Source organism: Octopus sinensis, linkage group LG28 (assembly GCF_006345805.1).
Source record: "Octopus sinensis linkage group LG28, ASM634580v1, whole genome shotgun sequence".
Lineage (NCBI taxonomy): Eukaryota > Metazoa > Mollusca > Cephalopoda > Octopoda > Octopodidae > Octopus > Octopus sinensis.
Genome location: NC_043024.1, coordinates 8,874,120 through 8,886,055, shown reverse-complemented (window position 1 = coordinate 8,886,055; position 11,936 = coordinate 8,874,120). Strand labels below are relative to the sequence as shown.

Below are 11,936 nucleotides of genomic sequence, written 5' to 3'. Positions count from 1 at the left end.
TGGCACATAAGAAAACCATCCGAACGTGACTGTAGCCAGTACCGCATCGACTGGCCTCCGTGCTGAGGGCACGTAACAAACACCATCCGAGCGTGGCCGTTCGCCAGCCTCGTCTGGCACCTGTGTCGGTGACACATAAGAAAACACCATCCGAGCGTAGCCGTCTGCCAGCCTCGTCTGGCACCTGTGTCGGTGGCACATAAAATCAACCACTACACTCTCAGAGTGGTTGGCGTTAGGAAGGGCATCCAGCTGTAGAAACACTGCCAGATCTGACTGGCCTGGTGCAGCCTTCGGGCTTGCCAGACCCCAGTTGAACCGTCCAACCCATGCTAGCATGGAAAGCGGACGTTAAACGATGATGATGATGATGATGATGACACACATATATACACACATACACACACACACACATATATATATATATATATATACTAGATGAACCTGCCATGATTTGTTGAATCACAACCACTCTGAATTGAAAATGTCAATATGCAGTGAGAAAGTAAAAAATCCTATTGCAACCTACATACAATAAAATTCTTAAATAAACCACAGTTCTCCTGCCTTTGGCGTGACAACATAAACATGACTAAGTGTTTCTTCTTTGAAAATGTTCAAACGGCTTTCAACATATTTTCCCACACTTTCTTCTTTGCCATTCTTTCTTCAAAGAAAGAAAGGGTCGTCAAATGAGAGGGAAAAATATTTTTCAGACATTTAGCTGTTGTTTCTAGCTAAACGTTTGATCATTCTCACCCTGTCAGGAAACAGGATTTGGAAGCCGTCATTTAGTGTGTGACTGCATATGTCAACATTCTGAAAATAGCACGTGTTTTTATATGAAACTAAACAAATCAATAATAAATCTTAGAGCGAGTTATAAACAGTAGCTGCAACACATCGTGAAGTATATTTGCCATTTAAATATGGCTAACCCCTAAGGGTGGATGCTACTGTAGTTTGTAGCCCCAGGAGGACACCTCCTCCAGCTGGCTTTAGACACACTTTCTGTGCCCTATCAGTAAGCTGGCAGAAACGTTAGCACGTCGGGCGAAATGCTTAGTGGTATTTCACTTGCCGTTACGTTCTGAGTTCAAATTCCGCCGAGGTCGACTTTGCCTTTCATCCTTTCAGGGTCGATTAAATAAGTACCAGTTACGCACTGGGGTCGATATAATCGACTTAATCGGTTTGTCTGTCCTTGTTTGTCCCCTCTGTGTTTAGTCCCTTGTGGGTAGTAAAGAAATAGGTATTTTGTCTGCCGTTATGTTCTGAGTTCAAATTCTGCCAAGGTAGACTTTGCCTTTCATCCTTTCGGGGTCGATTAAATAAGTACCAGTTCCGCACTGGGGTCGATATAATCGACTTAATCCGTTTGTCTGTCCTTGTTTGTTCCTTCTGTGTTTAGCCCCTTGAGGGTAGTAAAGAAATAGGTATTTGCAAAGGGAAGGATGGCTTCCCTTTGCAAATACTGATAGGGCACAGAAAGTGTCTATGGCCAGCTGGAGGAGGTGTCCTCCTGGGGCTACAAACTACAGTAGTATCCACCCTTACGGGTTAGCCATATTTAAATGGCAAATATACGTCACGGTGTAAACAAATCAAATTCTGATTAACGGACGACATATAACCCCTCATAACTTTTTTAAAATTTGGAATTTTCACAAAATTTTTGGAAATTTATATTTTGCACACGGGAATTCTTATGATTATAAAAAAGTTTTTAATGAGGGGTGGGTGCCTGTTTAGCTTTTTATCAAGGTTTAGCAAGGAAGACATCTCACGACCAGGGTACAAGCAATAAATTACCCAAAATTTTCAAACTTTAATTGCTAATAACTCTTTATTTAATTATTTATAGCGAAAATGGGTGATCCTTCGATAATTACGCCATTCATCAGTCTATAAAAGTGTATCATTACACTGAATATGAAATGAATTCCGAACAGAATTGATGTTGGCAGCCAAGCCAACTAGACCCACGTAATCTCCTATATAGAAAACAGGAATCCGAAGGAACTTTTGACGAAAAATAACCGGAATGCTTACACTTTACAATAATTTTAAATCTTTAAATTTTCTACAATAATTTTAAATCTTTAAATTTTCTACAATAATTTTAAATCTTTAAATTTTCTACAATAATTTTAAATCTTTGCTCCAGGCCGTGAAAACTATTCCCAAACTCCGCCGAAACAATTAGGTTGAGTTTTTAAATATAAAACACACAAATATTAAAATAGTTAGGGTGAAGTATTTTCTGATTATTACATTCTATGAAAATACTCCAGATAAAACCGAAACAATACGAAATGAAGTATACAAAGCGAACTTACAAAAGTGAAAATGAAACAGGTGAAGTTTTACCTTGTATACTTTATACGCACTTTCTGACAAGTTGTGGTGCACCTGAGCACTGTATACAATAATTTCATTATTATTATTATTATTATTATTTTATATTCTGATTATTTCCAGTACCAAGCTGAAAGCATCGTTCACATGCCAGACAAAATGTCAAGGACAAGCAAAGATATGAGGGATGGAATAGGATATCTGACTGACTTATTTTACAGTTCACCTAGTATTTCACTCCTTTTGTTTCGGCCTTAGCAAAAAAGTTTTATCTAGCACACACACACACGTGTGTGTGTGTGTGTAGCCTATGTAGGTACAAAGTGCACACATGGATAAACAGATATAAAGAAAGCTTTAAAGAGCCCACCAAATTTTGCTTTTCACCCCTCAAAAAAGGACTAAGTCAAACCTAATGTTAATACTAGTAGTATTAAACACTCGGGACAGCTGAACTACAGAGGGTCTTCGGAGAAGCCTACCGTCACCACCTGACGCAAGTGTTTCGATCCTTAACTTCTTACAAGCTAAGGGGGCCGGGCCACATCAAGATCATGATTACTGGGTGCCTTTCAGCTGACACTTTGGATCTTCTCGGTTTGAACGGTAGTTTTTTCTAGCGGTGTCATATGAAATTGTCACCCATAATTATGACCCTAGTATCGATCTATTGCATTTCAATCTGTTTTAGGGTTAGGGTTAGGGGGAAGGGTATCTTTTTTTCTTCACAAATGTAAATAAACCCAATCTGTTTCTTAAACGAGGGACATATTCATACGGCACAGAATGTTGTTTTTTTACCTCAATAAACGCCACTGATTGGTTGAAATTGCAGAAATTGAAGGGAAAAAACAACAAATATCTTACAAACTATAGAATTTTCTCAATAGGCGCAGGAGTGGCTGTGTGGTAAGTAGCTTGCTAACCAACCACATGGTTCCCAGTTCAGTCTCACTGCGTGGCACATTGGGCAAGTGTCTTCTACTATAGCCTCGGGCCGACCAAAGCCTTGTGAGTGGATTTGGTAGACGGAAACTGAAAGAAGCCCGTCGTGTATATAATTATATATATATATACGTGTGTCTGTGTTTGTCCCCCTAGCATTGCTTGACAACCGATGTTGGTGTGTTTATGTCCCCGTTATTTAGCGGTTCGGCAAAAGAGACCGATAGAATAAGTACTGGGCTTACAAAAGAATAAGCCCCGGGGTCGAGTTGCTCGATTAAAGGCGGTGCTGCAGCATGGCCGCAGTCAAATGACTGAAACAAGTAAAAGAGTAAAAGAGAGAGTAGAGTAAAGCCAAGAGAAAAAGATGTTTTATAAACACATTCTATCTGTATACGAAGTTTAAAAGCGTTTAGTTACGTGGAAATTATTTTTAAAAAACTGCCGGTCAAACCGAAAAGATCCAAGTTATGTATTAATAACACATGAGTAATTTAATAATCAACAGACACCATTTGATTTGCAAACGTTATGTAACATTTCGCTATGAACATATGCACACACACACACACATATATATATATATATATATATATATATATATATAAAATTTAAAGGACTGACCACTAAAAGTGGACGGTCAATATGCTAGATATAGACGTCAAAATCGCTATTTTCCACGAAAAATGTGTTCTCAAGAAATCGTTTTTGATTTCGTATATTTTCATTTGTCTTGCTTATTTTTTACACTTTGGTTTTTTGCTGAGTTTTTTCTTGAGAACACATTCTTCGTAGAAAATAGCAATTTTGACGTCTATATCTAGCATATTGACCGTCCACTTTTAGTGGTCAGTCCTTTAAATTTTGTATGTAAAAAATATTTTAATCTTCGGATTTTTTTTAATATGCTAGGCCACTGATTTTAATTGATTAATATTAATTTCTACCCTTATTCAATTTTATATATATATACATATATATATATATAATAGGCGCAGGAGTGGCTGTGTGGTAAGTAGCTTGCTAACCAACCACATGGTTCTGGGTTCAGTCTCACTGCGTGGCATCTTGGGCAAGTGTCTTCTGCTACAGCCCCGGGCCGACCAATGCCTTGTGAGTGGATTTGGTAGACGGAAACTGAAAGAAGCCCGTCGTATATATGTATATGTGTGTTTGTGTGTCTGTGTTTGTCCCCCCCCAAATCGCTTGACAACCGATGCTGGTGTGTTTACGTCCCCGTCACTTAGCGGTTCGGCAAAAGAGACCGATAGAATAAGTACTGGGCTTACAAAGAATAAGTCCCGGGGTCGATTTGCTCGACTAAAGGCGGTGCTCCAGCATGGCCGCAGTCAAATGACTGAAACAAGTAAAAGAGTAAAGAGTATATGTGTGTGTGTGTATACATATATATTATTGGGTTAGAAAACAGATCTAATGCATACAATGTTAATTAATAAATTAATTAGTATCCATTAGAACTCTATTTTCTAACTCGATAATATTTGATATTTTACGATATTTTATATAATATATTCATTAAAGAAATATACAGGACAAGTAGAAATTTAAGGCTGCACAGTAGCAGTCGAGAAGGCATATATAACGGTTAATTAACAAAAAAAAATATTGTCTATATCTTCGATCACTGTCATTATTCCATTGAGTCAACCTCATTATTTTCTACATAGCAGACCGTTACATAAACAGGCAAAGGTCATCTTTCGTTTTAGCTCGAAATAATGTAAGCACTGAATCGCCGAAATATCTCTTCATAATATAATATATTATAAACCAGTGTATCTTGGATAAAAATATCCCTATGGGATTGTCGGTGAAACAAAAATCCGAAGAAGAAGCACTGTCTAAGTTATAGAGCAGTATATATATATATAGTTAGGTAAGGCCAGATTATGGGGTTACCCTGGGTTTCAGATCCCTAGTTTGGGATCTGATGATACGTGTAAAGCTCGCTTTAGGGACGTGAAACCCAGGGTAATCCCATAAATCGGCCTCATCTAACTTTATATATATATATATATATATATATATATATATATATATATATATTATATATATATATATTATATAATTATTAATATTAGGTTGTCCCAAAAGTTCGTAAACACTTGCGAAAATTGAATTTTTACTCGCCAAGTACTAACAAAAACAACAAAAATTATTCCTCAAAATAAAGACCATTATTTTCCAAGACTTTCTACGAACTTTTGGGACAACCTTATATTTAAGGGAATAAAATCCAAAACTTACAAGGAAAAGAATTCAATTTAGAAGAACTAAATCAAATTTCACACAATATAATATATATATATATAATATATATATATAATTAGAAAAGAAACCCTTTTATCAATTCAAAATGAGCAATTAAATTATACCATTCAGAAAATTATATATGTATATATATATATGTATATATATATATATATATATATATATATATTATATATATATATAGGGTTGGGCAAAATGAACTGATACATTTGTAGGTTTAATTAATAACATTTTTTTACATTCTTTTTCCTCTATTTCGCTTTTATTAAACCTACAAATGTGTCGGCTTCTTTTGCCCTACCCTGAATATAGTGAGGGGACAAACGAAAGAAAAAGCATTCAGTACTTTTAATAAAAGTAACGTAGTTTTTTAAAAACACGGAGCCGAATCAAACTGTTTTAAATAATAATAATAATATTAATTAATTCGTTTATTGGCCAGAAGGGCTGACAAAAATTAATTAAAACAGTAAGGGACAAAACACAGGACGAAAGTTACGAAGGGTTTTGTCCGTTTGCACAAAAAAAAAAACCGTGTAAAAATTCCAGAGATAACAACGAAAATATAACAATTGAAATTCCTAATAGGGGAAGGCGCTTCGAAAGGTTACTCGTTGAAAACCCCATAAAGGCCACGGGAGCCTGGTCAAAAAGGGGGGTGGGGTAGAGAGCCCCTTTCTCCTTTTATAATATTAGGTTGTCCCAAAAGTTCGTAAACACTTGCGAAAATTGAATTTTTACTCGCCAAGTACTAACAAAAACAACAAAAATTATTCCTCAAAATAAAGACCATTATTTTCCAAGAGTTTCTACGAACTTTTGGGACAACCTTAAACTTTTTTATACTACAGGTGTATCCTCAGAATTGGTCCCTTTATACTGGCCATTCTTGCGACATTTACTCACCTTTCAGTAAACTTGCTATCAGACAGCACTTCCCTCTCTCTCTACTACCTTCAGTTATGTTTACCTGGCCTGTGAGTACATAAACACGCAATACACAGGTAATACGTACCTGTACAATCGTAAAACTTCTCAGTTCGCAAAGCTGCCGAAATTGACCACACGGCCCACTGGATGCCGAAATCAATAGCGCCGATGCTACCCAAATAATGTAATAACTCCGACATAGTCTCTGATTTGCCTTTTGCTGGTGCTTGCTGCGCCTACGACTCGTATAAAGCGAAAACCAAACAAAACCCTTTCTTTATAATTTCACCGCTTACTTCGTCTCCGTCTCTTTCGAACTAACCTCACACCCTATTCCCATGTCTCACACTCTCCATCACTCACTCACACCCTTTCTCTGTCACTCTCTCTCTCTGTCACTCTCTCTCTTCTTCTCTCTTCCTTCCTCCCTCTCTCTCTCTATCTGTTTAATGTGTCAAGCACCCGTGATATTTAATTATCTATAATTGGGTACTTTTTCATTATCTCGCTCCAGTACAAAAAATTACTATTAAAATATTAGGTTATCTCCCCACAAACAAACAAAAATTAGGTCAATGTTTACAATATTACCCGGAAACGAAATAAGGAAATAAATATAAAATAGTGCAACGGATATTAAAAAAATAAATGTGTAGGAAACGAATTTGAATACAAAAATGCGCGGGAAGTAATGGGGGTGGGGGAGAGGACTTCGGAAAATTCACAAGATCCGAGTTTTTCTCTCATAACTATTAAGAAAATGTAGTTTGTTTTTTTAAGGAAATCTATATATATAAAACTGTAGTTGTGTGAGTGTCTGTCCCCTTCGATTTAGATTCCTAACTACTCCCACATTTTGCGGTGCAGTTTAACCAAATTCGGGTATCTTATAGTCGTGATTCATATCGAGCCCTTCTGGGTATTAGCACGCGTCTACGATGAGTCTACGATTTAAAAAAAAATACCATAATTTTTTTCCATTTTAATGCATTTTTTCGCTATTATATAAGGGAAGTAACTCTCTAAAAATGTCTACGATGAGTCAACGATTTAAAAAAAAATTTACCATAATTTCTTTTCCATTTTTAATGCATTTTTTTTGCTATTTTTTGGCTATAACTCTCTAAAAATGCTTATATAGTTATTTCCCTTACAAACCCAAGGAACGCCGGGCGATACTGCTAGTTTTATACAATTACCTTTCAAACTGTATACATTACGGTTATAAAGAAATTTGTGGGGGAAATCTTTTCCGAAGGGGTGGGAGAGAGGACTTCGGAAAATTCACAAGATCCGAAGTTTTCGCCCATCTCGGATCTTTTCGGTTTGAACGGCAGTTTTTAAAAATAATTTCCACGTAACTAAACACTTTTAAACTTCGTATACTGGTAGAATGTGTTTATAAAACATCTTTTTCTCTTGGCTTTATTGAGAAAATTCTATAGTTTGTAAGATATTTGTTGTTTTTTTTCTTCAATTTCTGCAATTTCAACCAATCAATGGCGTCTATTGAGGTAAAAAAAAAACATTCTGTGCCGTATGAATATGTCCCTCGTTTAAGAAACAGATTGGGTTTATTTACATTTCTGAAGAAAAAAAGATACCCTTCCCCTACCCCTAACCCTAAAATAAATTGAAATGCAATAGATCGATACTAGGGTCATAATTATGGTGACAATTTCATATGACACCGCTAGAAAAAACTGCCGTTCAAACCGAAAAGATCCTAAATATCTTTTAATGAAATTGTATAATCTTTTACTTGTTTCCGTTATGTGACTGTGGCCATGCTGGAGCACCGCCTTTAGTCGAGCAAATCGACCCGAGGACTTATTCTTTGTAAGCCCAGTACTTGTTCTATCGGTCTCTTTTGCCGAACCGCTAAGTAACGGGGACATAAACACACCAGCATCGGTTGTCAAGCGATGTTGGGGGAACAAACACAAACACGCAAACACATACATATACATACATATATATATATATATATATATATTATATATATATATATATATATATATATATAATATATATATATATATATATATATATATATACGACGGGCTTCTTTCAGTTTCCGTCTACCAAATCTACTCACAAGGCATTGATCGGCCCGAGGCTATAGCAGAAGACACTTGCGCAAGGTGCCACGCAGTGGGACTGAACCCGGAACCATGTGGTTGGTAAGCAAGCTACTCACCACACAGCCACTCCTACGCCTATGTTTATAATTTTTTTCATTCTTTTTTTTTACTTTTATTGAGAGTTAAACAACTTTTTTAGTTGGGGAGATAACCAAAAGTACCGATATTTTTCATAAAAAGGAGGGAGATAACCCAATTTTTTAATAGGGGGAGATAACCAAAAAGTATTGTTAATTCCACCCAACCTGGTGCCTATCATTTAAGTACCTGATATAATTAAATTAGGCAGCTGTTTAGCAATGTACCATCAAAAAGGAAAACTATAATGATTATTTGATTATTAAATATGACTAAGAATACTTAGAATACTTACAGTGCTAGAAATAAGAGCTGAAGTGCGATGATGCTGCAGTCAATGAATAATAATAATAATAATAATAATAATAATAATTGTGTACAGTGCTCAGGTGCACTACAACTCATCTAAAGTGTATATATAATCAGGTGTGGTTTCGACGGATTTCGGGAAGCATGAGGGCCTTAAAGGATGCAGTGTCATGGCAGTCAACAACTGATGCAGGCAGTTTATTCCACGCTTAGCAACCCTGAGCGTGAAAAAATGTTTCCGAAAGTCATGGGAGCTGTGCTGTTTTCTGACTTTGTAGGCATGTCCACGTGTGTTAGACACATGGAGATCAAAAAGGTGTTCAGTGTTGTTGTTGGTGAGGTGGTTGATAACCTTGTGGGTGTTACCAAGTCCGTCGCCAGACGCCGGAGCTTCAGTGAATCCATGCCCAGGGAAACAAGGCGCTCAGAATATGGTAGGTGTCTGATGGAGGGTATGCGTTTGGTTGCACGTCTCTGGACAGATTCCAGGAGGTCAATGTTCTGAGCAAGATAGGGATTCCAAACTGATGATGCGAATTCCAAGTGTGGTCGTACCATAGCTGTATACAGTTTTAAATAGATGGCTGGAGAGCGGCTAACAAAAGTCTTACTGAGTGATGCCAAGACACCCTCGGCCTTCTTGACAATTTTAGAGATATGCTTTGTCCAACGCAAATCACTGCTGACAGTGATGCCTAGGTCACGCTCGCAAGAGGATTTCTTGATATCAGTGTTGTGGAGGGAGTATGTGGACGCAGGGTTTTTTCTCCCAAAATGCATGGTGGTACACTTGTCCACAGCCAGTTTCAGTTGCCAGTCTGTGATCCATTGCTGCATTGTGTCTAGGTCTGATTGCAGGAAAGAGTTGTAGACATCAGGATCAGTCCTCTTGATTTCAAGGTACAGCTTGATGTCGTCTGCATATTTCAATACTGTGGCATTCTTTAAATTGGCATCTATGTCATTAATGTATGTCACAAACAGGAGGGGACCAAGGACAGATCCCTGTGGTACACCCGATGACATCTCATATGGTGTAGAGTGCTGTCCTAGAACTGTGACTACCTCCTTTCGGCTGAGGATGAAGGATTTCAACCAGTTAAAAAGGTCATCCCCCACACCCATTGCAGAGAGTTTCACCATAAGCCTTTTGTGTGGCACAGAGTTGAAAGCCTTAGCAAAGTCAAGGTAGACAACATCCACCCATGAGCCACTGTCAGTGATCTGAGTAATGTCCTCAAGGAACTCGACAAGCCGGTCACGCAGCTGGAGTTAGGGACAAATCCATATTGTGAGGGTCGGATGAGACTGTGAGAGCTCCAGAAGTTCCAGAGTGTTTCTCTGACACACGATTCCATCAGTTTTGCAATACAGCTAGTGAGACTGACTGGGCGATAGTTGACAGGTGATGTGCGGTCAACCTTTTTGAACAGAGGAATGACACTGGCAGTTTTCCACTGCTCCGGAGTAGCACCATTGTTGAGACAGTACTGGAAGAAAATAGAAAGCGTGTGTGTAAAAGGAAGTGCCTGCCACGTTTGAGAAGCAGGTATGTAACTCCATCGAGACTAGGGGAGGCATAGTTGCGCTTATTTTGAAGGTGACGTCGCAGCATTGCAGGTGTAATTCCATAGTTGTTATGGAGTTTGCTGTTAGTGATGGTGAAGATGGTACATTTTGACTTTCGACAGTGAATATGTTTGCATAGCACTCGGCAATGAGTTCTGCGCATTCCTTGGGGTCGTCAGTGATCTGGTTCGTGTGAGGGTTGCGAAGAGGGCCCACTGGAGAGTGAGGTCTCTGCTTTGAATGCACATATTTCCAGAAAACCTTGCTGTCAGGATTGGCTGCTATGCACTGTTCAAATTCAAGCACTGCATTTTTTGTCACTTGCTTGAGATGGTTGGAGGATTTATTCCGCTTCTTCCTGTTGGTGTCTGATTTATGCAGGACCAGTTGATTAGATCGACCTCAGTATGCAACTGGTACTTAATTTATCGACCTTGAAAGGATTAAGGCAAAGTCGACCTTGGCGGAATTTGAACTCACAACGTAACGGTAAATGAAATACCTATTTCTTTACTACCCACAAGGGGCTAAACACAGAGGGGACAAACAAGGACAGGCAAATGGTTTAAGTCGATTACATCGATTCCAGTGCGTAACTGGTACTTAATTTATCGACCCTGAAAGGATGAAAGGCAAAGTCGACCTCGGTGGAATTTGAACTCAGAACGTAGAGGCAGACGAAATACCGCTAAGCATTTCGCCCGGCGTGCTAACGATTCTGCCAGTTCGCCGCCTTCTTTAAACAGTCTCTGTACTCAACTACCATTCACCCACACCTTGCAGTTACACTCTCTCTAAAGAAGAACCTAGTAAGAAGTTTGGTGGGTGAGAAGAAAAGAAGAGGTGAATGGGGTGACGGTGGAGAAGGAGGAGATTACACAAATATGGGGCAATGGTTTAAAACAGAGAATAACAGAAAGCAAAGAAGACAAGCAATCGTTAGAGTAAGAAACCAAAGAACGGTGATGAAAGGAAATTATTATGGGGTGGTACTGTTACGGTGAAGGAAGAGGGGTACTGCTGAAGACCTGGTTTATGTCAACAAACCCGACAAGAAGACATTGAGTGTGTGTATACACCTGTACGTTAGTGTCTGCACACATTATCATATTATTCCTATACACATGCTGATGTGTGTGTATGTATATGTGAGGGAGAAAAAGAATTTGCAGGTATAAAGGAGACAAAGAGAGAGAGAGAAAGACAGACAGTGTGTGTGTATCTAAATTTCTATTGTGAATTAGTGTATACTAGCAGTATCGCCCGGCGTTGCTCGGGTTTGTAAGGGAAATAACTATATAAGCATTCTTA

The 11,936-nt window shown here is 38.2% G+C and overlaps 1 protein-coding gene across 1 annotated transcript in view; it reads right to left on the bottom strand.

Moving 5' to 3' along the window:
* Window positions 1–6,898, bottom strand: part of LOC115225879 — an 18,725-nt gene extending 11,827 nt beyond the window's left edge. The window contains exon 1 of the mRNA XM_029796872.2: window positions 6,611–6,898. Within this exon, the coding sequence (XP_029652732.1) occupies window positions 6,611–6,725 (115 nt within the window). The 5' untranslated portion in view covers window positions 6,726–6,898. The remainder of the gene's footprint in view (window positions 1–6,610) is intronic.
* Between the last annotated feature and the right edge of the window lie 5,038 nt (window positions 6,899–11,936).